Source organism: Polypterus senegalus, chromosome 1 (assembly GCF_016835505.1).
Source record: "Polypterus senegalus isolate Bchr_013 chromosome 1, ASM1683550v1, whole genome shotgun sequence".
Taxonomy (NCBI): domain Eukaryota; kingdom Metazoa; phylum Chordata; class Cladistia; order Polypteriformes; family Polypteridae; genus Polypterus; species Polypterus senegalus.
In genome coordinates, this window is record NC_053154.1 from 196,861,191 (window position 1) to 196,888,171 (window position 26,981).

Consider the following 26,981-nt stretch of genomic DNA (forward strand, 5'->3'; position numbering starts at 1 on the left):
TGATTTCATTTGTGGTGCTCAGTACCAAGGATTTGACAGTAAAAGTAGAAACGAGTATGCTTCATAAGGGTAATTTACAGTATGTTTGGTATGATATGAAACCCCTTTTTGTTCACTGTTTGTATTTTTCTTCAGGGCAACAATAGAAGAAGTGGAAGGAGATGTCTCCGAGTTGGAATCCAAGTTGGACAAGGTGAGTCCTTATTGTATTAGGGCATCTGTTAAAATCAAATTATACACAAAGTATGCCTTGGATATTGTTGTTAATAGATGGATAAGGCAAGGAAATAAGGAAAAGTCTTTCATTATTGACAATTTTATTAGTTTATGGAAGTGGTGAAAAATGAAAAAGTACTGTACCTGATTCATGCTTGCTTTGAGAGATTAATCGCTTTTTAATATAGCAATAACATAGCCATAATAAATGATGTAAGCTTCATATTCAGACTCTCATTGCAATGAATGTGGCCTACCACTAATCCATTTCATAACCAAGGTGTTCAGGTCACATTCATTGGGAGTAGCTGCCTGTCCCAGCAGGCACCTTTGGACAAAGCCCAGCAGTCTCACATGTGCATCTACAACGGTGATAAAATGAGCTGCTCTATATGCTTAGTCCAAAATGAAATTTATTTCATGAGTGTTTCAAAACATCCACATTGCCCAGATCAATGGAATCTGAACCACATTAACAGAAATGCATAATCTTGGACACAGTTAATGGGGCTGCTAAAACCGAATTCTTAATGGCTGAAATTGAATCAGCCTTCTTGTTCTTCTTGTGTTTTGGAAATCTAAATGTTCATTATTATATCAACTAAAATGTACCAATTTGATGAAAACGCAAAGATCACATATTTGCATGTTACAAAAGCAAATGGGAAGCAGGCTCTAGTTATGATTAACCATTGCTGTCTAATTCAGTTGCAAATAGTGAACAGGGATAAGTAATAGCAAAGTCTGATCAGTAATGTGAGACAGATTAAAAACAGTAGAGCAAAGGATGTTTTGTAAAAATTCTATAATAGTAGTCTTAAATTGACAAATTTGATTTAACCATAATAACTTAATAAAACATTTTATTCACAGACACTGCAACAAATCTTAAAAAGGAGGGAAAGATTTGGAAATTTAAAGCAACAGCAGTTTGTGATGTTGGAATTTGAGAATTTTAACCTGTACATTAAATATTACATACTTAACTTGCATGTTATTAATCATCTTAATGTCAATTTCATGCACTGATGCAATCTTGTAAAAATTTTGTTTGTGTAAATTAAAATATCCCCTGAATTATTTTGGTCTTACATGGCACTGACATAATAATATTTTAATTTGTAATTAATATGTGCACATGGTGAGATAAATCAGTTAGGTAACAAAATTCATATTACTGTTTACAAATCCCCTTTTTCTGTCGTACATGAAAATCAAGTTATTGAGAATTTTTGTAAATTAAAACCATGGAAATTTTAGGCTGAATAATATTTAGTCTATATCAAACCACACTATTGTTCATACATAAAAAAACATAAGATATACATAGGAAAAATTAAGATAAACTCTTGTGCAAAAACTTTCTATAACACCTTGTTTTCCATCCCCAGCATCAGATTTACATTTCCCTAATAAGAGCTTAATGCTTAAGAATTTAAGATGGGGGGAAAAATGGTAAAGTATTTTATTTCTTGGATTGCTACATCAGAAGAAAAAAGGTTAAAAAATACCTGGCCTAGATCACAAGTTCTTTTGGCCAGTAGTGCTAATTCTTGTTTTAAGTAAGTTCTTAGTTGCTAAACAGTGGCCATGGCTTACTTATCATTAGAACTCTCATAAGTTAATTGAAGGGAAGTACCCTACTGCTTGTTGGCCTGTGTAACCTGCCCCAAGTTTCAAGAATAGTATACTACTTTTCTGTTGTTTGTGTGTTTTGCATGGTGAGTGTAGTGGAAAAATTACTAGATGTAAGAAAGACCAATGTTAACTGAATACTTTTGGGGTTGTGTAAGAGAGAGTAGAGAATTGCTTTCTACCAAGGAGACTGCATAATTAAATTCCACGGACAACAAATATAAAGGGGAGCTTAAATTTGTCTTACCGGAAAATTTAATGAAATAAACAGAGGTTTAGGATGCATTGGCATCCATCTTATTGTCAATCTACAACAGTTAACAGAGAAACATAGACATCTAGTAATATAGTAGAGAGTATGACTTTAGGAATTTCAAGGAACCTTCAGAATTAGACTTCATGCTATTTTGGAAAAATTAGGTGGATAAAATTGTCTGTTCGAAACATGTCTAATGTGCCAATGTGTATTAGTGTGTATTATTTGTTTATTAAATGAGAACATTACACTTTTTGATACATGTATTATTAGTAAATTTGTCTGTACTAAACACTTTGGTTGCTTTTGTTTAAATTCTTTTTAAATTGTAAACTTGGTGAAGCAGAAGATCAATGAGGTCTGAATTTTGTCAGAAATAATAAAATATGCATTATTGCATATTTAAACTTTTTTACACAGTATCTTGAATTTAAATTGTGATTTAACTTGTTGAAGCAAACAGTTGTGAAGGTCACATATCAAAAATATCAAACAGGGGACTCTTCTGCAAGAACAGAAACCTGCTAGTGTTTTGATTGAGACTTGGAATTTGTCTTCCAGGCTATGTCCAGGTGACATGGTCTTGGGGAAAAAATGCATAAGTGCTAGATAAGCTTTTAACTTTCAATAAGATAGCTCTTGGACATTTGCATACAGTATTGTAATAAACGGACTGCCCATGAGGGAATTAGTAAACAAGTGTCAAAGGTTTTCTGTCTTATTGAAATATTATTTACAAAAATGAGTCCAAAAATTATACAATTTCAATTTTGCTCCTTACTCTTTATTTTTCTCTTTCTCTCTCAGTAACCAGAAAAATTCCAACAAACTTCTGATTAATAAAAGATTTTTATGACCTTGGACTATAATCTTGTTTTCTAGTTTATCTCTACATTTAAAAGGACCTTGCTTCATATCTCATGTCATATTCAAAGTACAAGCTGAAGTAGTTTTACTTATGTAGACATATGCAGGCACAAATTATATGTAAATAATGCAAAAGTAGTGTGTCTTCATAATTATTTAAAATATAAATCACAGTGATGTACCACTTATTAATTAGATTTGCTGCAAGGATGTGCTGTGATACATGCAAAAAGATTCATGAAACAGGGAATTAATCATTTTAAGTAGCAGTGCAATTTTTTTTTTCTATTAAAGAATTTGATTTATATACTTGCCATCCCAATAAGCAAGGTAAATGATTGTTCAGTACCTCAAGCAAACAGAGAATTCATAATCCCAGTGCGGAATTCCTTGTGGTTATGTGTAGCAGATTCCCAGGGCACACCCAAGCTGGCTTTATATATGTTGACACTTTACTGCATTACTTTGCCAGAAATAATTAAATAATGTGGTCCTGTTTATTTGAGGGTCTTTTTGCTAATATGAGAAACATGCCAGTCAGCATAAAGTTTTTTTTTTTCCCTCAGATGTCAAGGAACCAACAATTTGACTGTCAAAAGAATAAGTGTTTGCAGTCTCAGCTATATAGTAGTGTGTCTGGGATATAAGACAAGATCATATGTTTTTTAATTTTAATTAAAGTATTACTGCAGCATAATTATATTGTAGATTATAAATGAAAGTCAGTTGTTAGTCTTCATTGTGTTAGTGCCTTTCCAATCTTTTTTTTTTTTTTTACAGTGAAGAACCTTCATTGCATATTTCCTAGTAGATTATTTAGTATTTTCTTCTAAAGGGTCCAGTTTTTCCAAATTTCAAAAGTATACATCTTGTTATCTTTAGTTGATTCTAGAAATGCTCTGGTGTGTGTGTGTTAGAGCTTACTGATGGACTGGCATTTAGTCTACAATGAGACTCTACTTTGGATATATTTCTGATATAGACTCTAGTGAAGAGACCAAATACAGCAGGTAGTCGGATTTAATTTGGATAGTTTGTTCATTCTTTTGATCTTTCCTCCAAAAAAGGGAGCCTTAAGCAGAAACAGGTAAGTATATTTTAAAAATAAGTGTAACAGTCTTATTGGATTAACAGTAAATGTATTAACAATATGATTCAATAAAACCATTTCATATAATGAGCAAATAATGTGTCCATGTTCAAAAGACTGCAGCCTTATATTGCACTCTAGCTGAATGTACAATGCTGTATGAGCATGATTACATGATGAATTAGGCATGGGCTAATTTTTGAGACATGCATTTCTAGACAGCTTTTTCTTGGCTATTAAGTGTCTTTTTTGAAAGAGAGGATGTGTTGTCATCATTATTATTAAATATGGTTTGGTTTTCTTTTTATCCACCTATTTTTTCCAGTACAGGTATGTAGAAGGCAGGAGCCAGTTCTACAGGAATTGGCACCACATAAAAAGTAACTCTAGGTGGACTGCTAGTCTTCTGGGCATCACAGGTTGCCTATCAACTCTTTTTATGTACATCTTTAGGATGTGAAAAGAAACCATGAGAAAACATGAAAAATTGCTTTGCTAATTCAATACATTCAGTGCTTCAGTTTGGATCTGAGCATATGACAACTAAGTTGTAAATAAAATGCATTTGGGCAAAACCAAGCTTACTGAGGACCCCTACATACAAAAGAGCAGTTGTTTATTATCAGGAAATAAGTACAGGATGTAGAATGTACACTAGGATTAACTAACCAAAAGACAGCAGTAGGATCTTAGGATATCCTGACAAACGGGAATGGAGTAAGAGAAAGTTAGCCATATTAAAGCAATATTCAAGCCAACAAGACAAAATACTGTTACAGTTCAGTAGTCTGATTGACTTCAGAAGTCATCCCAATTTGGGTTTCTGGTGATTTAGCTGATGAAATTGGATTGGGACGTGAGCCAGACAGCATGTTTATCAGGTGGGAGTTAAAGAGGCAAAAGACCTAAAGAAACAGGACTGGGGATTAAGAAAATGGAGTGCTTAGTGTAGCAGTTTAGGTAGAAAATTCTACCCCACCTGATGGTCAATGTGTCCATCCTGTGTAGTGATGCCCAGAAAGGCATCAGATCTTTGTTTTCCTTCTTTTGACTACTTTTAAATTTTCCTTCTGTTCAGTGCTTGCTTGAATACTTTATTTATGTTTCACTTTCATGTTGTTGAGTCGTGGCGATTGCTTCGTTTTGACATTATGTCTCTTCTCTATGTTATTATCATGATGTTTTTGCGGGGTGGCTTTTGCTGCACAGAGGTCTTTCGTAGAGGGAAAAGTGAGGTGTATGCAAGTGACGAAAAAATGTAAAAGTGCATACATGTGCCATCTAATGGCTGGCGTTGAGCATGAGCAGTGCAGACTGCTCCACATACACACAGACACAAACACAGGTCCTTAGTTTATATATGTCTGCTGGCTCAATAGTCTTCCATATCTTCCACAACATGTGCACTTTGCATTACAGACCAAAAAAGCCACTCACTCAGTACATTGCTGATTTTTTCCAGTTTATAGCAACTGTGTTGGTCTCTTTTAACTGGACAAATCATCCATATCCAGCTAATTTATATTAATTTTCTTTTTAAGGGGGTCTGCAAATGACCGATTGTTTATTTTTCACAGTTCCAAGGGATCAGAAGTGCTGGAAAGCCTTTTCATTTTAAAGGCAGAAATTATTTGCATCACGTTATTTTCTGGGTTTTTTTTTTATTCTCCATTCTAAACTCCTGCATCACCTATCAAAGCTCTGAGAAACAGACACTCTAATCATTAATTTGATCTTGTTCTACCATTGATTTAGTGGGTTGGTCCTGATCTAGTTTATGTTGTGTTGTACCTCATGGATATTGACATGTCCTCCATAAACCTTAACAGGGTATCCATAATCTATCTGCTTGCTAGCTGTATACACCTGCCTTCCCACAACAGATCTATATTAGAGTATAGCTTGTCCTGTTGCACCCTACACCTTGATGTGTTCAGATGACTACAGTTAGGCTCCAAACAGCTAGCATTTTTTTTAAACAGAATGAATTGGTACATAGCAGCATAGGCAGGGTCCTGTCACTTTAAGATGGGATGATGTGAAATAAAATTACAGTGTGGTGTTGCAGTTTCTTAGCAGCTCTATTTAATCTACCCATATCTCTCCAACTGTTTCTATCTCCCTGTCTTTTATTAATATAGCTGGTAAAGCTGTCTATTGGAATGATTGATGCTGGAAAGGCATACAACACAGCAAGCAAGCAATTTGTAAATGGAATCCGTGAACTGGCACAACAGTCTTCCAAGGATCAGGTTATTGAAGTAAGTTGTACCATGCTACTTTTTTTGGCTTGTTCATGCTGTTTCTCTACTAAAGTGAACTGTTTCTCTTTTATTTAGGAAAGCCTTATGAAGTTTGCTGAAAATTTACAGGAGATGATAAACTACCACACAGTAAGTGCAGATAAAATGTTTTTAACCTTCTCATGTCCCTTCGTGTTATATGCTTGTGGCTATCACAGAAGACCTATGGCTGACATGAAGACATTTTATTCCTTTCACCTTTGTACCACATTTGAGCATATCACAAACTATGACATACACGTTCCTTTTTGTATTTTGGAACTTGTTGCTAAGATTATAAACATTTGTCACAGAAATGAGCTGCCAGAGACAGGCAGTACTTTATACTGACAGTTGCGCTGGAGAATACTGTATGATTGAGGCTCATATCCAGTTTACTAGTTAAGATTTCATGGTGTAATTTTTACAGTAGTGTTATTAGTTGCTTAATTTTGCACTGTTGTCATATATCTAATTGTAAAGGGACAATACAGCTTTCCTTTACTGTATAGTTTTGGGTTTTTACAATCCTTTTCAGTTCCAAATGTGTTGTGGTGTTCTTTATTGTAGAAATGAGTTACTTTTGAAAATTAACTGGGTATTATTTCATATGTGTTATTTTTTTCTTTTTAATATAGATCCTGTTTGACCAAGCACAGAGATCGATTAAATCTCAGCTTCAGACATTTGTGAAAGAGTAAGTAGCCAAATGTATAAATGTGTTAGGTGCTCATACTCTTTTGGTTGTGCATTGCAGATTGGTGCTAATGAGATTTTACTTGTTTGTGAAAATTGACTGGCCTCTTTCTCCTGTCTTGTCCACCATCACTTTCTGATCTGGCTCATACTTCTATAAAATGTGAGAATTTTGTGATCTGAGATTTGCACTTGAAACTAAAAATATTCTGGATAAAATATGACCTTGATCCCATTACATGTCCAAAGTTTAGCACATAGTCTCATTTATATTTAAATATATTAAAATGAGCAATGATGTTATCAGGTTTCTTTTTATATTTTGTACCAATCCCTGATTTCATCTTGCTAGAATTGTATAATTCTAATTTGTTTTCTTTTTACTTTTAAATGTTTATTTTATTTTATTTTTTTTACAGTAAACTGCTGCATAACCAACTGTATAGTAACATTGTTGTTCATTATAATGGTATCTTTTTCAGTTAAACTGCAGGAGACAAGTGTAACCTGTTCATTTCTTATTAAAAATGAAATTCTGCAGGATGATTGTTCATTGACCCTAAAAATACTAAAATAAATAATATCCCCTTAAAAATACCTTTTAAACTAATGAATGTAAAAAAAGCCATAAAAGAAAAGAAAATTGCTTGTCATAATTATAAGCCATGGTTCTTAAAAAAATGTTTATGAAGAAGATGTAAGGCTAACATGCTTAACATGTTTACATGTAAAATCAACACATTTTGCTCTTAATAAACATAAGGCTAGTTAAATTAAGCAACAAAAACATATTCTTCTTTATCTATTCTTTTTCTAATTAAAAATGTGAGCTGCTGTACTAAACACAAGCTCACTCACTGTACACACTCGGGCAATAACTGTTTGTTTTAATTACAGGGCAAAATTCAAAGGTCTGATCTCATTCATTTTTATTTATAGCAAAGCAGGCACCTGTTTCTACACTTCACTTTCAGCTGTATGTATGTCTCCTGTCCCTCTCCATGCACAGAACAACTCCTCAAATTCCTTTCCCTGCTTATTCCTTCATTTTTTAAATATAAAAAACAATATTCCTGTGTTCACTTTCTCTTGAAGTTTGGCGGTCCGCTGTTTGTTTACAAGAGGTTCCTGCAACAAAATGACAATCCCCCAAGTACAGTAATACTTTGTGTAAAGGAGTACTACTGTTTAGAAATGCAGGTTCTAGGAAAAAAATTTAAATTAGCTGATTTACTGATCACCAGTCAAGTCATTTGGGACAAAAATCGGATGATCTAGTTTGGCAGGCGATTGATCTAGGCATCACTAATTAAAATATGTGATAATATTTAAATGTCTCAGAATAAATTGAATATTTGAAGCTTCTCCAGTTACACTTTGCATCAATGTTTCCTGTAAGGACTGTGTTAGAATGAGCAAATTTCAGTTACTAATTTTATATGGTGTTTTTTATGTTAATCACAGAGGGACGGTCTTAACTGTACTTTGTTCTGGTTTCTTTTTTATCAAGTCCCTGTGAATGTACAGAGTACTGTATCTAATTTTCCTGAAGGGCTCTGTTTTCAAGTGTCACCTGTTTGACGGTTTCAGTTTTTCAATGCTTGTATCCAGCATTGCAGGAGTCAGAGGCATTCCATGCTTTGCAGATGCACCGTGACTGTAAAAAAATAAATATTAACAATTACAGTAATAATAAAGTATGACATTGAAACATGTGAAGCTTTTTGTTATTTTTGAATTCTTTCGCATGGCATTAAACAGTGCCACTATTTAACTAATGTTAGTTACACTGTGTGAAAGATTAAAATTGCCTTAATTTACTGTATGTAAAAGAGTAATTGAAAGTGAAATTATATGCTGCATTAATTGAGAGAAATTAGGTCAGCATGTAGCCTTTTAATGTTAACCAGTCACAAACACTATTGTTTAAGTGCCATCCAACCATTTATTACTTTGACCTTCTGCATATGGTGACAACATAAAAAGAAAGGATTTTTGCTTATGTTTGGGTGTCATTTTGTGTACAGAGAGCAGCCAGTTTTCAACCATTTAGTTTACTTATATATATGAATACACATTTGATATGCAAGATATCCTGTTCCCAGTATTTTTTTTCAGATTATACCTGTCTTCACTTACATTGGTTGTGTGCTTTGCTGGTAATCCTAATTAAGAATAATGGAGCTTATGCACTATTTAAAACATATTGGAGGTCTTTATAATGCATACAGCAGGTTGTGCAGTGAGAAGGAACAGAAATACATGGCTCCAGTTTTCAGGAACTGCTTCCAAGTCTGTCATGGGCTATTTGTGTAAAATACTCTGCTTTATACCATAATCTAATTTAGACATAAATATGTTTAGTACTTGGTTGCATAGCTATTAGTGTTTCTCCTGTACAGATGTTAAGCCCTAGTTAAAAACTGGGCTAGTGTAGATCATTTGCACGCACTGATCTTTCTCATTAGTCTTATTGGGATTGTCCAGCAATATCCTCTGAACATCCAAACATAAGCTGTCATTTTAATGCTCAATGTTAAGTTAACCTAACATATTTATATGTACCAGGCATTGAGGTCAATATTCCTTTCATAAGAAATTCCTTGAGTCCTTAACTTCACATGCATGTACATAACTATAATTAAAACAGCAAAAGATGGATTATAAAACAGTTAAAATTATTTTTTGTACAGAGACCTGAGAAAGTTCAAAGATGCCAAAAAACAGTTTGACAAAGTTAGTGAAGAGAAGGAAACCGCCTTGGTGAAGAATGCACAAGCACCTCGGAACAAACAACATGAAGTTGAAGAAGCTACCAGTGTCTTGACTGCAACTCGCAAATGTTTCAGACACATTGCCTTGGACTACGTGCTTCAGGTTAGTCATGTTAGGATGATCAACTACTGTATATTCACCATTACCATTAAATTTTTTTCAATTGACAGTCTGAATGTATCAAATTCTTAGGTGGTAATTTTTTGCACTGCATAACTGGTTGCCAGAAAAACAAAACTTTTTATTTCTAAGTATTTTAATATTGTCACAATAAATTCCTCACTGTTGTGAACTTCACTTATTGAAATTTAATTAGATTTTTTTAAAATTAAATTAACAATCACGCATTGGTAGAACCCCACTACTTGTTTCATTTAATTTTCCTTGTCACACTCAAGCTGTATACTTTTTACTTTGTAGATGCAGTTATTTGTGATTACATTGATACTAGGTATAATTTTTGGAGAATTATCCCTATGATAAGTTAAATTTATTTGTTTCTCATTTTTTTTTAAATGAATATGCCATATTAGTAAGATGTGATTTCCAGGTTAAGAATAAATAGAATTGTTTTATTATTTTAACATTTTTCTTAAGTGAAATTTGTTGAAGGATAATTGAGTTACTCAGGATCAAACAGCGAGTCATTGGTGAGAATGGAACCATACCTTTATGGTTTGCAGTGTGCTAAAAAGTTGCCCTGTAATAGCTCAGATGGTCTGTTTGCAACAACAAAATATATCAGTGGAGTAATTTATAAGTAAATAATACCAAGCTCTTCCTCACTCTTTTTATATTGGGTATTAAAATGCCACATTTTCTTCATATTTGGTCACTGAAAATTTTGTAGCAAATTTAAATACATCCTCATTGTGCAGTATAGTATTTTCAACATTAACATATATAGGAATTCCATATCCTTCTATATAATCTATATTTAAAAAGTATACCTCTGTATAGTAGACATTAAATAAGTAATGTACCCTGTTTATGAAACAGCTTATGATTATTTTGAAAACTGCAGTTTGCAAAGGCATCTCTATGTTATGGAAATTTATTGGTTAGAATAATAAAACATTTAATTAAAATGAAACATGTTTCAAAGTGTGTAGAGATACAGTTGGTGCTGCTACTTCATGGATGCAGCATCCTAGGTTTGATTGTCATCCCTGGTTATTCATGCTATAGAGTCTGCATGTTCTCCTAGTGTGTGTGCTTTATACTCTGTGTCTCTGGTTTTCCTGCCACATCCCCAAAAACCTGCAGGTCAGGTTGATTGGTGATTTCAAACTGGCACAGGTCTGAGTATCTGATATTTACTATGACATTCAAAATAAGGGAAAGAAAAGGGTCTGTGGGATAATATGAGTTTATCAGGAGAGCCATAACAGGAATGGCTCTTAACATATGTGGGAAAGTACAAGTTAATTGTGTTAATGGAGACTGTGACCGACATCTGTCTTTAGGTTTGTGTTGCCAGGTCTAATGCTATAAAAGAAGAATAAGCCAAGACTGACTTCAGCAGCACATTTATATCAGTTGTCTTTTTTCATTGTGTTCTGTCTTGTTGATTAAGTGTAACCTCTCTAGTGGCATTCAAGCAAGCCATGGCTGAAGTAGTGAGAAATATATGTTAACCAGATTTTGGGAATTTAGAGATAAATTCCATCTATTCATCAGTTTAAAAGTACACTTGGACGAAAAGAGAGCTTGCCAAAGCTTGTCTATACGCTTATTTTAGTACAGCCCAGTGAGTACAAGTTAATGTGAACAAAAAAAGAATTTTTACTTACTTTTCACTCTAGCGGCTTCCTGTTTTGCAAGAGTGTTAATCAGCTGATTGCTTCTGAAGCTTGAATGTTAATGTTTTTGCTTTTTCATCTATTTTTCATTCTCCACAACATTGCCTTTAAACCAAATCTAACTTTTTTTTAAAAATTTGGAAGTTGTGAAAAAGGTGTAAATTTTAGTTGTAAATATATGATTTGTTACATGTCCTTTATAGCACAGTCCTGCTTAACTCTAAATTTGTTAATGGCCAAGAGCATATAGATGAATTAAAAAATCACTTTTAACTGGATAGGAAATGAGAGAATGTAAGAAGTAAGCTAAGCAATAATCAAGCTTCCTACTATGGTTAGGTTATCTGCACAGTGGTTGCATGTTGCAACTTGTTTACATCGTGTACAGTCTTGGTTCTTGTATGGTAAACAGTTCAGACTGTAAACATGTGATGTCATGGATAAAATCCTTTGACTTTCTGTACTGCTTTCCCTGGTGAGAGTGGCGGTGATAAGTAAAACAAGGTGGACAGTAGTTTGCGTGCCAGGCCAAGGTCAGTATCTCTTTCTGGCTAGCTGAAATATATGATTCCTTCATTGTGTCCTGAATCTGTTCCTGTTTGTCTTCCAAGTAGGCCACATCTAGGAAGAAAGTTTGCATTTGATAGCACAAGGCTGTACTGTGCCATTGCTGCTGAAATATAATCAATCTCTTTTTTTTTTTTTTTTTTTTTTTTAATTCTTGGATTCATACCTTGGATGCTTGTTTCCATTTCTTCCAGTAAGTGTATTTGCACATTACATGAGTCTGTGCTTCTTGTGTGCTATATTGGCTCAGCTCTGAAGTCATTTAAGGTTATTGAATTTTGTTTAACCGTTTTGTAATTTGATTTTTAATTCACTCAGTATTTTTTTGTTTGTTTTACTGTTATTTTATGGATGCAGCCGTGTTTATATGAGCAGAGGTTGTTTCCAGTCAAACAATGCCGTCACATGCCAACACTTTAAATATGGTGAGCTCCTGTACCTCTGATCCAATACAGTTAAAAGAACAAATTAAAGAATGACAATTTTGTAAAAGGACATTCTGTGTACAAGAATTAAAGAAGGGAAATAAAAGAAAGGAACAAGTTTACAATTTGTACTACGTTTCTACTAACAAGTGGGGTTTGCCCTATAAAGGACACTAGCAGAATACCCGCGCTTCGCAGCGGAGAAGTAGTGTGTTAAAGAAGTTATGAAAAAGAAAAGCAAACATTTTAAAAATAACGTAAGATGATTGTTAATGTAATTGTTTTGTCATTGTCATGAGTGTTGCTGGCATATATATATATATATATATATATATATATATATATACATACACACACACACACATCTATACACATACATATATACAGTTATATATATACATATACACACATACATATATATACATATACATATATACACATACTGTATATATACACACACACACATATATACATACTGTATATACAAAATATACATATCTACATATATACTGTATATACACATATATATATCTACATATATATATATATTAGGGGTGGGACTCGATTAAAAAAATTAATCCAATTAATTAGAGGCTGTGTAAGAATTAATCTTGATTAATCGTATGTAATCGACACGTAAATTTGCCCCAAATCGCAAATTTTTTTTTTTAATTTAAAACGGTTTTAGTGGGCTTACAGAATCAAATAATAGACATGGACATGAATATTGTAAACTGAAGCTGTTTTAATTTCTGAAAAAAGCTTTAAACTGCATTTGAATTCAAAACAGAAACAAAAATATCATCCCTGGTTAAAATTGGGCAGACTTAAAAATAAAGTGGTAGTTTAAGTACTTTAAGTACATTTTCAGAATAGTATTGTCTTTAAATAATAATAACCAAAATTTCAACATAAAGTGCAGTTTTCTTCTTAAAAAATAAGTCAGAAACATAAAAGGTAATTTGACCAGCTTACTCTTTAAACTCTGAGTAACATTAGCCAAAATTACTTTGTACATTAGGCTAAAACAGTGTGATCATTGAACATTTTGTAATTAGATGTATTTAGAATTACTAACGGTCACGGAAGTCCAATGATCCCCAGTAAGAGCCACAAAGTCCGCTTTCTGTAATGCATCTAATTTTGCTTGCTTTTCAGTGTGCACAAAACCATGCTTTTATCAAGGCTTCTTGGGTAGTCGAAATGATCAGTCGAGGAACGCGCTTTATTCCGACTCTAACATTTTTGTAGCTGTGATGTGTGCATCAGTGTAATGGATGTACCAGGAAATCATGCATTGACAAAAGTTCCCGCTTGCTTGGAATTGAAAGTGTGATTAAATGCGTTATTTTTAACGTTATGGAGTACATGCATCGAAGCTTCTCAGCTGTGCTTGTGCTAAGAAAGGGAAAATTTTAAAAATAACGTAACATGATTCTGCTAACCTAATATTTTTCATACGTCCCAAACCAAGGAGATGCGAAGGTAAAATGAATCGGTAGCGCTGCACATAGTCAGTACACCCTCTCGAATCGAACCTCAATGTCGGCGTTAGAGGCTTAAGACTCTACAATTAGCCACAGCGTGTGGCTTGTCTATGCTAAAGTATGTATTGTAGATCGGGTATATATATACATTTTATATATATATACCCGTACGCAGTGGAGAAGTAGAAGTTATGAAAAGAAAAGGGAACATTTTAAAAATAACGTAACATGATTGTCAATATACAGTAATTGTTTTGTGAGTGTTATTGAATGTTGCTGTCATCAAGGATTTGATTATCATTATTTCTTTCAATCAGGCTCGTATTTGTAGGATGTGTTCAAGTTACATTCCGTGTTTGTCAATCGCTGTAAAGATAAGAGGTTTCATTCATCGATTAGTTCCTTACTGCATCAATAAACAGCTCGTCTTCCTCTTTATCTGAGATGTGACAAACTGCATGCACGTTTTTTTACACTGTCTTCCTTTAGCAGGACATTCACTTTTTCCACCGTGTGCTTTGTTTCCGCAGTAGCTGCACTTATGAATATGATTGTATGTATAAGACGCTTCATATTTTTTGCTGCCTTCTCAATTGTGTAATTCGGTTTTGTTCAGCACTCTTTGGAACTGTTGCTTTTGTCTGCGCATTGCGCCAGTTCACGGAGCCGCTTGGTGTTCTTGCATCGAAGGTTCCCAGCTGTACTGGTGCCATCTCGTAATGTCAGCTAAGACCCGCACTTAAAAGTTTCTCTCGCAGTTTCAATGAGTTTGTGCCAAACACCACCCTGACCATCTCATCTTCCTCTGCATAAGCACAGTCCTTCACCCGTGAACATTTACCGGCAGTGTTTGTATTGGATTGCCGCTGATGGACGGCCTTATATGGGCAGGCACTAAATTACAAACGCTAGTGGCAGCCTGTCTATGAACTTAATTTAATATAAACTTACGGTTCACGCCGTGCTTTGTTTCCGCAGTAGCTGTACATATGAATATGCTTGTATGCATCATTTGCTTCATAATGTTTTTCTGCCTTCTCAATTGTGAAATGGCATTTGTGCTCATCGCTGTTTGGAGTTCTTCCTTGTTCTCTACGTACTTACGTAGGAGGCGTGATGATGTCACACGAAACTCCCCCCACGCCATCTCCAACTCAAGACTCCATTACATTATATGGGGAAAAATAGCTTCCAGTTATGACCCTTATGCGTAGAATTTGAAAATGAAACCTGCCCAACTTTTGTAAGTAAGCTGTAAGGAATAAGGCTGCCAAATTTCAGCCTTCTACCTACACAGGAAGTTGGAGAATTAGTGATGAGTCAGTGAGTGAGTCAGTGAGTGAGTGAGTGAGGGCTTTGCCTTTTATTAGTATAGATACAGTAGTAACACTTGTGCTTAAGGCCTGTTTCTGCCTGATGACGTTGTTTGTGTTTGGTACTATTAACAAAAGTGTTGTATTTCTGTTATTAACCATAACCCACAAACCTACTTAAAAAATAAGCAGTTTAGCATTTTTTGTTTGTGTTCATATTTACAACAAATGTTGCGTGAAAGAATGGAGTCTAATCATGATACTCAAATCACAGGCAGGGTTTCTTGGCAAGAAGGAAATGCAGATCTATAAATCTTTGAAAGGTACCAGAGTCTATGGTTCTTAACAATACAAAAAAGCACAGAAGACAGTCACTGACATGTGGGGGTATGGTGGTGGTTTGGTTTGGGGGGCCAAAAACATATCCATTGTTGCTCAGCTTGAGAATCAACCAGTTGGACCGACCAGACAAACAAGACAGTTGAAATCATATGTTTGTCTACAAGTATGTGATTATAGTACAGTTTTCCTTTAATAATAATACATTTTATTTATATAGTGCCTTTCCCATGCTCAAGGCACTTCACAGAGTTTAAGAAAGAACGGAAGGGTATACAGTATATAGCATTGTACTAAACCAGATAAATAAATAAAGAAGGGTAAGATAGTAAATTCAGAGAAAAAAGCCAAACAGAAAACATAATTGATGGTATAGCACACACACATACAGGTTACATGAGCATCTTGACATAAAGGTAAAATGAAAGAAGGGTAGTAAAATCAGGTAGAGTTAAAAGCCTTCCTGAACAGATGAGTTTTGAGTTGTTTTTTAAAAGACTTCATGGAGTCAGCTAATCTAATTAATTTTGGTAGATCATTCCAGAGTCAGGGCACTATACAGCTGAAGGCCTGGTCACCCATGGAGTGTAGATTAGTGTGTGGTACAACAAGATTGCCAGAATCAGAGGACATTAGTGGGCGGACAGGCACATAGTGATGGAGAAGATAACTGATGTAGTTTGTCGTAAGATTGTTTCAGGTTTTGTAGGTTATTAGTAGAATTTTATATTCAATTTAAGACACAGGCAGCCAGTGAAGGCAAAGCAGGATGGGTGTGATGTGCTCACTGCTGCTGGTTCGAGTAAGGACTCTTGCAGCCGAGTTTTGAATAAGCTGGAGCCGTAATATAAGATTAGAAAGGGCACGTGCCAGTAGGGAATTGCAATAATCGATGTGGGATGAGATAAAAGCATGGACAAGTTTCTCAGCATTAGAAAAGGAGAGGAAGGAGCAAACCTGGGATATGTTACGGAGGTGAAAGTAAGAATGTTTCTTAATGTGATTTACAGTTGTGCTTGAAAGTTTGTGAAACCTTTAGAATTTTCTATATTTCTGCATAAATATGACCTAAAACATCATCAGATTTTCACTCAAGTCCTAAAAGTAGATAAAGAGAAACCAGTCAAACAAATGAGACAAAAATATTATACTTGGTCATTAATTTATTGAGGACAATGATCGAATATTACATATTTGTGAGTGTCAAAAGTATATGAACCTTTGCTTTCAGTATCTGGTGTGACCCCCCTTTGCAGCAATAACTGCAACTAAACGTTTCCGGTAACTTTTGATCATTCCTGCACACCGGCTTGGAGGAATTTTAGCCCATTCCTCCGTACAGAACAGCTTAAACTCTGGGATGTTGGTGGGTTTCCTCACATTAACTGCTCGCTTCAGGTCCTTCCACAACATTTCATTTAGATTAAGGTCAGGACTTTTCCATTCCAAAACATTAACTTTATTCTTCTGTAACCATTCTTTGGTAGAACGACTTGTGTGCTTAGGGTCGTTGTCTTGCTGCATGACCCACCTTCTCTTGAGATTCAGTTCATGGACAGATGTCCTGACATTTTCCTTTAGAATTCTCTGATATAATCCAGAATTCATTGTTCCATCAATGAAGGCAAGCCGTCCTGGCCCAGATGCAGCAAAACAGGCCCAAACCATGATACTACCACCACTATGTTTCACAGATGGGATAAGGTTCTTATGTTGGAATGCAGTGTTTTCCTTTCTCCAAACAGAATGCTTTTCATTTAAACCGAAAAGTTCTATTTTGGTCTCATCCATCCACAAAACAGTCTTCCGATAGCCTTCTGCTTTGTCCACGTGATCTTAAGCAAACTGCAGACGAGCAGCAATGTTTTTTTTGGAGAGCAGTGGCTTACTCCTTGCAGCCCTGCCATGCACACCATTGCTGTTCAGTGTTCTCCTGATGGTGGACTCATGAACATGAACATTAACCAATGTGAGAGAGGCGTTCAGTTGCTTAGAAGTTACCCTGGGGTCCTTTGTGACCTCGCCGACTATTACACACCTTGCTCTTGGAGTGAGCTTTGTTGGTCGACCACTCCTGGGGAGGGTAACAGCGGTCTTGAATGTCCTCCATTTGTACACAATCTGTCTGACTGTGGATTGGTGGAGTCCAAACTCTTTAGAAATGGTTTTGTAACCTTTTCCAGCCTGATGAGCATCAACAACTCTTTTTCTGAGGTCCTCAGAATCTCCTTTGTTCGTGCCATGATACACTTCCATAACATGTGTTGTGAAGAGCAGACTTTGATAGATTCTTGTTCTTTAAATAACACAGGGTGCCCACTCACACCTGATTGTCATCCCATAATTTCACCTTCAAACTAACTGCTAATCCTAGAGGTTCACACTCCCAGATATGTAATATTCGATTATTTTCCTCAATAAATAAATGACCAAGTGTAATATTTTTGCCTCATTTGTTTAACTGGTTTCTCTTTATCTACTTTTAGGATTTGAGTGAGAATCTGATGATGTTTTAGGCCATATTTATGCCGAAATATAGAAAATTCTAAAGGTTTCACAAACTTTCAAACACAACTGTATGTGGGCGGAATAAGAAAGGGAGGAATCAAAAATGACACCAAGATTCTTTGCAGTAGAGACAGGTCTGATGAATATAAAAATATAGCTCTAAATGCACTATGAAATGTAATGGAATGAAGTCTGAAGCCATTAACATTGCTTTGACATCTAGCTTTTAGTTAACAGAGAGGCGATGTGGAAGCCGAAGAATTGCTAAGACATGGCAAGTACTGTGCAGCTGTGTATGACCAATGCTGCACAATTCTGCATTAACTATTAAATTGTAATCAAATGATTTTAGAATGTTGAAAGTACTGTGCTTGAATTTTTCAATAAAAATGAGATAATTCAATGCTCTGCTTATCAAGAAACCATCTTCATTTTTCTAATTTTCTGAGATGAATATCTGTATGAAAACTAAATCTTCAGTCAATATCATAGATGATAAAGCTCATAAAAATTTTTGCCAAATTCTAAAGAAGCTTTGGTAAGTTCCTCAAATGGAATTTTTTTCTTGTTTTAAAGCGAATACAATATCTTTTTTTTTATACTTATTAGATATGGGGTGGTTGGTTTCTTTCCTATTAAATATGATAAGGTGACAAGATGGCAGTGTAATACAAGAGATCACAACTAATTTTTCATCATGCAAAATAATCTTGTCCAATAATTCTTTGACTGATGATTCAACTAGCTTGGGAGCAGGGTTTTTGTTGTGAGTGACCAAGTGTGGGACCAATTGAGATGGATGCTTGATGCCATCACCCACATTTGGGGAGATGGCCTTTAGTTTTTCATCAAGCTGTCAGAAGTGTATGCAGTGGACATTTTTTAATTCTACTGTTTATTTGAAATTCTTTCTCTGTGCTACCTGAAATCATCTGCAGTGAACTTTTTGGAAGATAGTAATAGAGCTGTATATATCTTCATTAGTGCAAGATATTTTAGTGTCTACTTCTAATACAGCAGCAAGTACAAGAAAAGGGTTACTTGATTTTAAATAGTAGTAGTAGACACACAAAGCAAGATATATTAAGAACTTGAAGAAGATTTCCTTTCTTTTACCTAGCTAAGTTAAGTTTTTGTCTGCATCCCAGTAGAATCACATAATATGTATATTTACATCTCCGCAGTAGAATTTGAAGTTAGGTAGTGAGTAATGCTCCTTCTGCTTTACATCATTTTTATATAAATTTTTAGTTTGTGGGTCTTTACCATTCTACATGAGCACACTGACCTGTTGTGAGACATTATTAGAAAACAAACCACATTTCCTTGTGTTGCATTTGAACTTATTTAGTTCATCTTAAACATAGAAATTCTATGGACTTCACCAATATAATTAATGAGGTTAATAATGAATTTGGATTGGTAATATAAAGTACCATGTCATCTGCATAAAAAGATTCAGTTTTCCTGAATTCGTTTCAGATGTGGGTGGCAGGGATGTTATAATTCAAGTAATTTGGTAAATGTTTAGCATAAAGAAATCAGTAAAACAGATCTGTACAATGAATTCTGATCACAGATGGATGCAGATTCACCCTGAGCACATGTAACAGATGTGAAAGGGTCTGGAGAAGCTGTGGAGAACATTATGCTGCCTGTAACATCGTTCAGCATGACAGGTTTGGTGGTGGGTCAGTGATAACCTGGGGAAGCATATCAATGGAGGGACGCACAGACCTCTACAGGCTAGACAACGGCAACTTGACTGCCATTAGGTATCCGGATAAAATCCTTGGACCCATTGTCAGACCCTGTGCTGGTGCAGTGGGTCCTGGGTTCCTCCTGGTGCACGACAATGCCCGGCCTCATGTGGTGAGAGTATGCAGGCAGTTCCTGGAGGATGAAGGAATTGATACCTTGACTGGCCCCCACGCTTGACTGACCTAAATCCAATAGAACACTTCTGGGACATTATGTTTTAGTCTATCCCATCAAGCCAGGTTGCACCTCAGACTGTCCAGGAGCTCAGTGATGTCCTGGTTCAGATCTGGGAGGAGATCCCCTAGGACACCATCCGTCGTCTCATTAGGAGCATGCCCCAACGTTGTCTAGCATGCATGCAAGCACGTGGGTGCCATACAAACTACTGAGTACAATTTTGAGTTGCTGCAATGAAAGTTCGGCAAAATGGACTAGCCTGCTGCATCATTTTTTCACTTTGATTTTCAGGGTGTCTTTGAATTCTGCCCTCTGTAGGTTGATCATTTTCATTTCCATCAAATGATCTGTCATCCTTTTTTTCCTCACACATTACCCAGTCCATGTCAGTATAAATATCAAGCAGGATTTTTTTTTCCTTTGAGATCTGATGTATTTTCAAAGTGTTCCTTTGATTTTTTTTGAGCAGTTTATATTAATGACAGTGAATCTGCAACGCAGTTTCTCGATGTCACCCCTCTTTGAAAAGCAAATTCATCTAATCTTTACAAAGGCATTGAGTGATGCCTTTATTCCAAGTGGAGTTGCTTGAACAGTATTAACAAGTAAAGGAACCCTTTCACTTTCAAATGAAAAACAGACCACAAGTATTTATCATCATTCTCATTAAGTAATAGAATTATCAGCCCACTAATTTTTAGGCCAAAAAACAGCATCTCATAATATAGATGTTCATTTTTTTTGTCAACAAAACAGTTAAACTTTTCAAATATACCAGATACAATATGCAGGATATTGTAATCCAGCTGCCATCTTCACTTTATCCTGGATTTTGGTGTCTTGACCTGAATCTTATGAAGTTATTTGTCAGAATTGTTGACAAGTCAGGAGGGGTTTTAATTCTTGTTTTGTTGGATTTTGTTTTCTTTTTTTCCGCATCTGGTGTTCTTTCAAGATTAATTTTGAAGTAATTTGTTCTGTAAGTTCAGCAAAGTTTATTTGCTTCATTTTACACCATACTGCCTACTTGAAATAAAATTTAATAAATAAGATTGGCAAAATATTTTAGTATTCTTTGTTGCACTGTGAAGAAATAATTTCAGTTGTATTTGTTTAATGCAGAAGGGAGACATAAAGAAAATTACATCTTTTTTTATTTAAACAACTCCAGCAAAGTGACATCATCATACACATGAAAACTCAGTGTGGTAGCAGTATCATAAAAAATGTAATTGTTGCCAGTACTGGTTCCTGTTGGGACACCACATCTATAAACAAGAGTAAGGGAGTACTGTTTTCAGAGTTGAGATTTATTAAAAACACTGTGGAAGGTAGATATTTAAAATCTCCCAAGTAGACTGCCTCGCAATCCAATATCATTCCAATTAGTCTTGTCAATAGTAGATATTAAAATATGTTTTAAACGTTAAGTGATAATATTTAAGTACTCTAAACCTGGCAAAAACCAGAATCACGCTTCAGCTACTGATTGTAGGTTTTCTGTTAAGACTGTCTATGCAGGACTACAGTTTTTCCAACACTTTAGAGAGAAAAGGTGAATTTGATGCTTTTATTATTCCATCCATCCTTCACAACAATAAGTTATACTTGACCACATCTTAATACAAAAGATGTAGCTGAAAGTGCTTTACAAGATATTAAAGAAAAAGAAATTTCAAGTCAAAAGAAAAATAATGAATTAGAAATATAGAATGAATGAATAAGTAAATTAAATTATCAAAAATAATAAATAAAAATAAATTCATATGCACTTGCATAATACAGATAAGAAAGTAACTGAATAAAGTAGAGACCTTAATTATGGATTAAATTGCTAAATTTCTTTTTAAAATCTGTAATGATTATAAACGATAAGTCCATTACTATGGTGTGATGGCCAGAGACGACAGTGTAAGAAAAAAACATGACAACAATGAAGAGTTGGGGTACTGGCCTGGTCTCTCCATATAACTGGTTTTAGAATAGAATCAGGAAAAATATATGCAATTACTGTGGAGTTGTCTTTGCAGATCCGAGTTCAGAACAGAACTGTCCTAAGATGGCAGAGGTTCCAGTTTTTGGCCCTTCTGTTGGGGAGAGGCGGGCCCAGGTGAACTTATCCTGGGTGTAGATGTTCTAACTGTCAGTCATCTGGGGCCTCATGTATAAACGGTGCATACGCACAAAAATGTTGCGTATGAATTTTTCCACCTTCAGATCGTGATGTATAAAACCTAAACTTGGCATAAAGCCATGCACATTTTCACGGTAGCTCATACTCTAGCGTATGCAAGTTCTCCTCTCTTTTTTGTAAACTTTCGGCACACAGCGTCAAAGCACCATAGCTGCTTTAGCGTTGTTACTCTCACTGCACCTTTTTCTTCTTCTTCTTTCAGCTGCTCCCATTAGGGGTTGCCACAGCGGATCATCTTTTTCCATATTACTCTCACTCACTGCACCACTCGGAGTATTTATATCACTGTGTCTGAGTGTGGAATCACAGAGCTACAGCAGCTGATCGGAAAGAGAATTATCGGTATGCAGCATCAAGCACACGCTGCCTCAGCCATGCTGTCTATTGAACTGCTCTCACACGGCAAATGCTTCAGAGCCTTTCCTTGCGGTTCAGAAACAGTTTCATCCCAAGAACTATAAATGCACTCAGTTGGTCCATCAATTGCTCCTTGTAGAACGCTTTGTACTTATAAGTACAATCACCTCACTGTAAACTTGCACTACAGTTATAATATTGCACAGCCTGAGCCACTATATAAAGCGTGTATTTAGATATGATGACGATATCATTTTTAAGATGAAGTACAGCAAAATATGTTTATTATATTATAGTTTATTATATTATACAGATAAAACTTTAACTTCATTAAAATAATCTATATTGTTAGTAATTAAACGTGAGGACACAACACCTCCAATGAAGAATAAAAACTGTGGACGACGTTTTCCATTGCCCGGACGCGGGTCACCGGGGCCCCCCTCTGGAGCCAGGCCTGGGGGTGGGGCTCGATGGCGAGCGCCTGGTGGCCGGGCCTGCACCCATGGGGCTCGGCCGGGCACAGCCCGAAGAGGTAATATGGGTCCTCCTTCCCATGGGCTCACCACCTATGGGAGGGGCCAAGGAGGTTGGGTGCAGTGTGAGTTGGGTGGTGGCCGGAGGCGGGACCTTGGCGGTCTGATCCTCGGCTACAGAAACTTGCTCTTGGGACGTGGAATGTCACCTCTCTGAAGGGGAAGGAGCCTGAGCTAGTGCGCAGGTGAGAGGTTCCGCTAGATATAGTCGGACTCACCTCGACGCACAGCTTGGACTCTGGAACCAATCACCTTGAGAGGGGCTGGACTCTCTACCACTCTGGAGTTGCTCCCGGTGAGAGGCGCCGAGCAGGTGTGGGCATACTTATTGCCCCCCAACTTGGAGCCTGTGAGTTGGGGTTTACCCCGGTGAACGAGAGGGTGGCCTCCCTCCGCCGGGTGGGGAAGGGTCCTGACTGTTGTTTGTGCGTATGCCAACAGCAGTTTGGAGTATCCACCCTTTTGGAGTCTCTGAGGGGTGCTAGAGGGCATACCTTCTGGGATTCCCTCGCTTTGCTGGGAGACTTCAATGCTCACGTGGGCAATGACAGTGAGACCTGGAAGGGCTGATTGGGAGGAATGGCCCCGATCTGAACCCGAGCGGTGTTTTGTTATTGGACTTCTGTGCTCGCCACGGATTGTCCATAACGAACACCATGTTCAAGCATAAGGGTGTTCATATGTGCACTTGGCACCAGGACACCCTAGGCCTCAGGTCGATGATCGACTTTGTGGTGTGTCGCCGGACTTGCGCCATATGTCTTGGACACTCGGGTGAAGAGAGGGGCGGAGCTGTCAACTGATCACCACCTGGTGGTGAGTTGGCCGATGGTGGGGAAGATGCCGGTCAGACCTGGTAGGCCCAAACGTGTTGTGAGGGTCTGCTGGGAACGGCTGGCAGAGTCCCCTGTCAGAAGTAGCTTCAACTCCCACCTCCGCAGAACTTCAACCACGCCCCGAGGGAGGTGGGGACATTGAGTCCGAATGGGCCATGTTCCGTGCCTCTATTGTTGAGGCGGCTGACCGGAGCTGTGGCCGCAAGGTGGTCGGTGCCTGTCGCGGCAATCCCCAACCCGCTGGTGGACACCGGTGGTGAGGGATGCCGTCAAGCTGAAGAAGGAGTCCTATAGGACTTTTTGTCCTGTGGGTCTCTGGAGGCAGCTGATAGGTACCGCAGGCCAAGCGAACGGCTTCGGTTGTTGCTGAGGCAAAACTCGGGCATGGGAGGAGTTTGAGAGGCCATGGAGAGCGACTTTGGACGGCTTCGAGGAGATTCTGGTCCACCGTCCGCCTCAGGAGGGGAAGCAGTGCAGTGTCAACACCGTATATGGGGGATGGTGCGCTGCTGACCTCACTCGGACGTTGTGGGTCGGTGGGGGAGTACTTCAAGACCTCCTCAATCCCACTAACATGCCTTCCATGAGGAAGCAGAGCCTGGGGACTCTGAGGTGGGCTCTCCCATCTCTGGGACTGAAGTCACCGAGGTGGTCAAAAACTCCTTGGTGGCAGGGCCCCGGGTGGATGAGATCGCCCGAGTTCCTTAAGGCTCTGGATGTTGTAGGACTGTCTTGGTTGACACGCCTCTGCAACATCGCATGGACATCGGGACAGTGCCTCTGGATTGGCAGACCGGGTGGTGGTCCCCCTCTTTAAAAAGGGGGACCGGAGGGTGTGTTCCAACTATAGAGGGATCACACTCCTCAGCCTCCCTGGAAAAGTCTATTCGGGGTTCTGGAGAGGAGGGTCCGCCGGATAGTCAACCTCGGATTCAGGAGGAACAGTGTGGTTTTCGGCCCTGGTCGCGGAACAGTGGACCAGCTCTTCACCCTTAGCAGAGTCCTGAGGGTGCATGGGAGTTTGCCCAACCAGTCTACATGTGTTTTGTGGACTTGGAAAAGGCATTCGACCGTGTCCCTCGGGAATCCTGTGGGGGTGCTCGGGAGTATGGGGTACCGGACCCCTGATAAGAGCTGTTCGGTCCTGTACAACCGTGTCAGAGCTTGGTCCGCATTGCCGCAGTAAGTCGAGCCCGCTTCCAGTGAGAGTTGGACTCCGCCAGGGCTGCCCTTTGTCACCGATTCTGTTCATAACTTTTATGGACAGAATTTCTAGGCGCAGCCAGGGTGTTGAAGGGGTCGGTTTGGTGGACTCAGGATTGGGTCACTGCTTTTGCAGATGATGTTGTCCTGTTTGCTTCATCAGGCCGTGATCTTCAGCTCTCTGGATCGGTTCGCAGCTGAGTGTGAAGCGGCTGGGATGAGAATCAGCACCTCCAAATCCGAGAGCATGGTCCTCAGCCGAAAAGGGTGGAGTGCCCTCTCAGGGTTGGGGAGAGATCCTGCCCCAAGTGGAGGAGTTCAAGTATCTCGGGTCTTGTTCACGAGTGAGGGAAGAATGGAGCGTGAGATGACAGGCGGATCGGTGCGGCATCCGCAGTGATGCGGGCTCTGCATCGGTCTGTCGTGGTGAAAAGGAGCTGAGCCGTAAGGCAAAGCTCTCAATTTACCAGTCGATCTACGCTCCTACCCTCACCTATGGTCATGAGCTATGGGTAGTGACCGAAAGAACGAGATCGAATACAAGCGCTGAAATGAGTTTCCTTGCAGGGTGTCTGGGCTTTCCCTTAAAGATAGGGTAAGGAGCTCAGTCATCCAGGAGGGGCTCAGAGTAGAGCCGCTGCTCCTCCGCATCGAGAGGAGTCAGATGAGGTGGCTCGGGCATCTGATCAGGATGCCTCCTGGACGCCTCCCTGGTGAGGTGTTCGGCACGCCCAACCGGGAGGAGGCCCGGGAAGACCCAGGACACGCTGGAGGGACTATGTCTCCGGCTGGCCTGGGAACGCCTTTGGGATTCTCCCGAAGAGCTGGAAGAAGTGGCCGGGAGAGGGAAGTCTGGGCCTCTCTGCTTAAGCTGCTACCCCCGCGACCCGACCTCGGATAAGCGGAAGAGGATGGATGGATGGATGGATGGATGGATGGACACGGTGCCGCAGCACTAGCGAGGAGCTGGTGCTCTGTTCACAGATTGTTCCTGCCTTGCGCTGTATTCTTCTAAACATGTACTACGAAGATATTTCAATGTTCCTTAAAAGTTTTGAAGAATCGGCGTTCTAAGCTTACCGATGGCTTAACGTCTATTACAGAGCTGATTGTGTGGCGATTGGTTATTTGGAGAAAGAAAAGGAAGGACAGGAATTGGAGGTTAGTATGTTTGAAAGAGACAGTACTGCTGCAATAAATTATTTCATTGAAGGTCGCACACGGCACAGCAAGCATCTTGAGTGAGGCAGGAACAATCACTGCGCCGCTGTGTTCCCATGTTTAATAACATGCTTTAACTCCTGTCCACATGAAAATGATATCAAGTATACATCTCAGTATTTTAATTATTCAGAGAGCTGTAATATCACGAATGTAATGGATTCTGTGTCCTGTCAGAGGAAGAGAAAGCCCGTTTAAGAAGCATGTACTGATTCACACACACACAGCACATAGAAGATCAAATACAAATCAAAACATTTAACGTGCTACTTTAGTTACGATGGGAATTGAGAAACTAAATTTAAACGATTTTAAGATGAAGTTTATGATGTTGTACTTTAATGACAAAATAAACTATGTGATTAAAGTGGAAATTTGGAGATTAAAGTTGACATTTCATGCTTTTCTCCCCACTGTGTGCCCATTTTTTTTTTCTCT

At 37.9% G+C, this 26,981-nt stretch overlaps 1 protein-coding gene across 5 annotated transcripts in view; it reads left to right on the forward strand.

The window, feature by feature from the left end:
* Positions 1-26,981, forward strand: part of LOC120537426 (arf-GAP with coiled-coil, ANK repeat and PH domain-containing protein 2-like) — a 177,621-nt gene that overhangs the window by 78,971 nt on the left and 71,669 nt on the right. For all 5 annotated transcript variants that reach the window (XM_039766354.1, XM_039766374.1, XM_039766363.1 and 2 more), the window contains 5 exons: positions 136-193; positions 6,206-6,325; positions 6,404-6,457; positions 6,985-7,043; positions 9,736-9,919. In XM_039766354.1, coding sequence (XP_039622288.1) covers positions 136-193; positions 6,206-6,325; positions 6,404-6,457; positions 6,985-7,043; positions 9,736-9,919 — 475 coding nt within the window. The remainder of the gene's footprint in view (positions 1-135; positions 194-6,205; positions 6,326-6,403; positions 6,458-6,984; positions 7,044-9,735; positions 9,920-26,981) is intronic.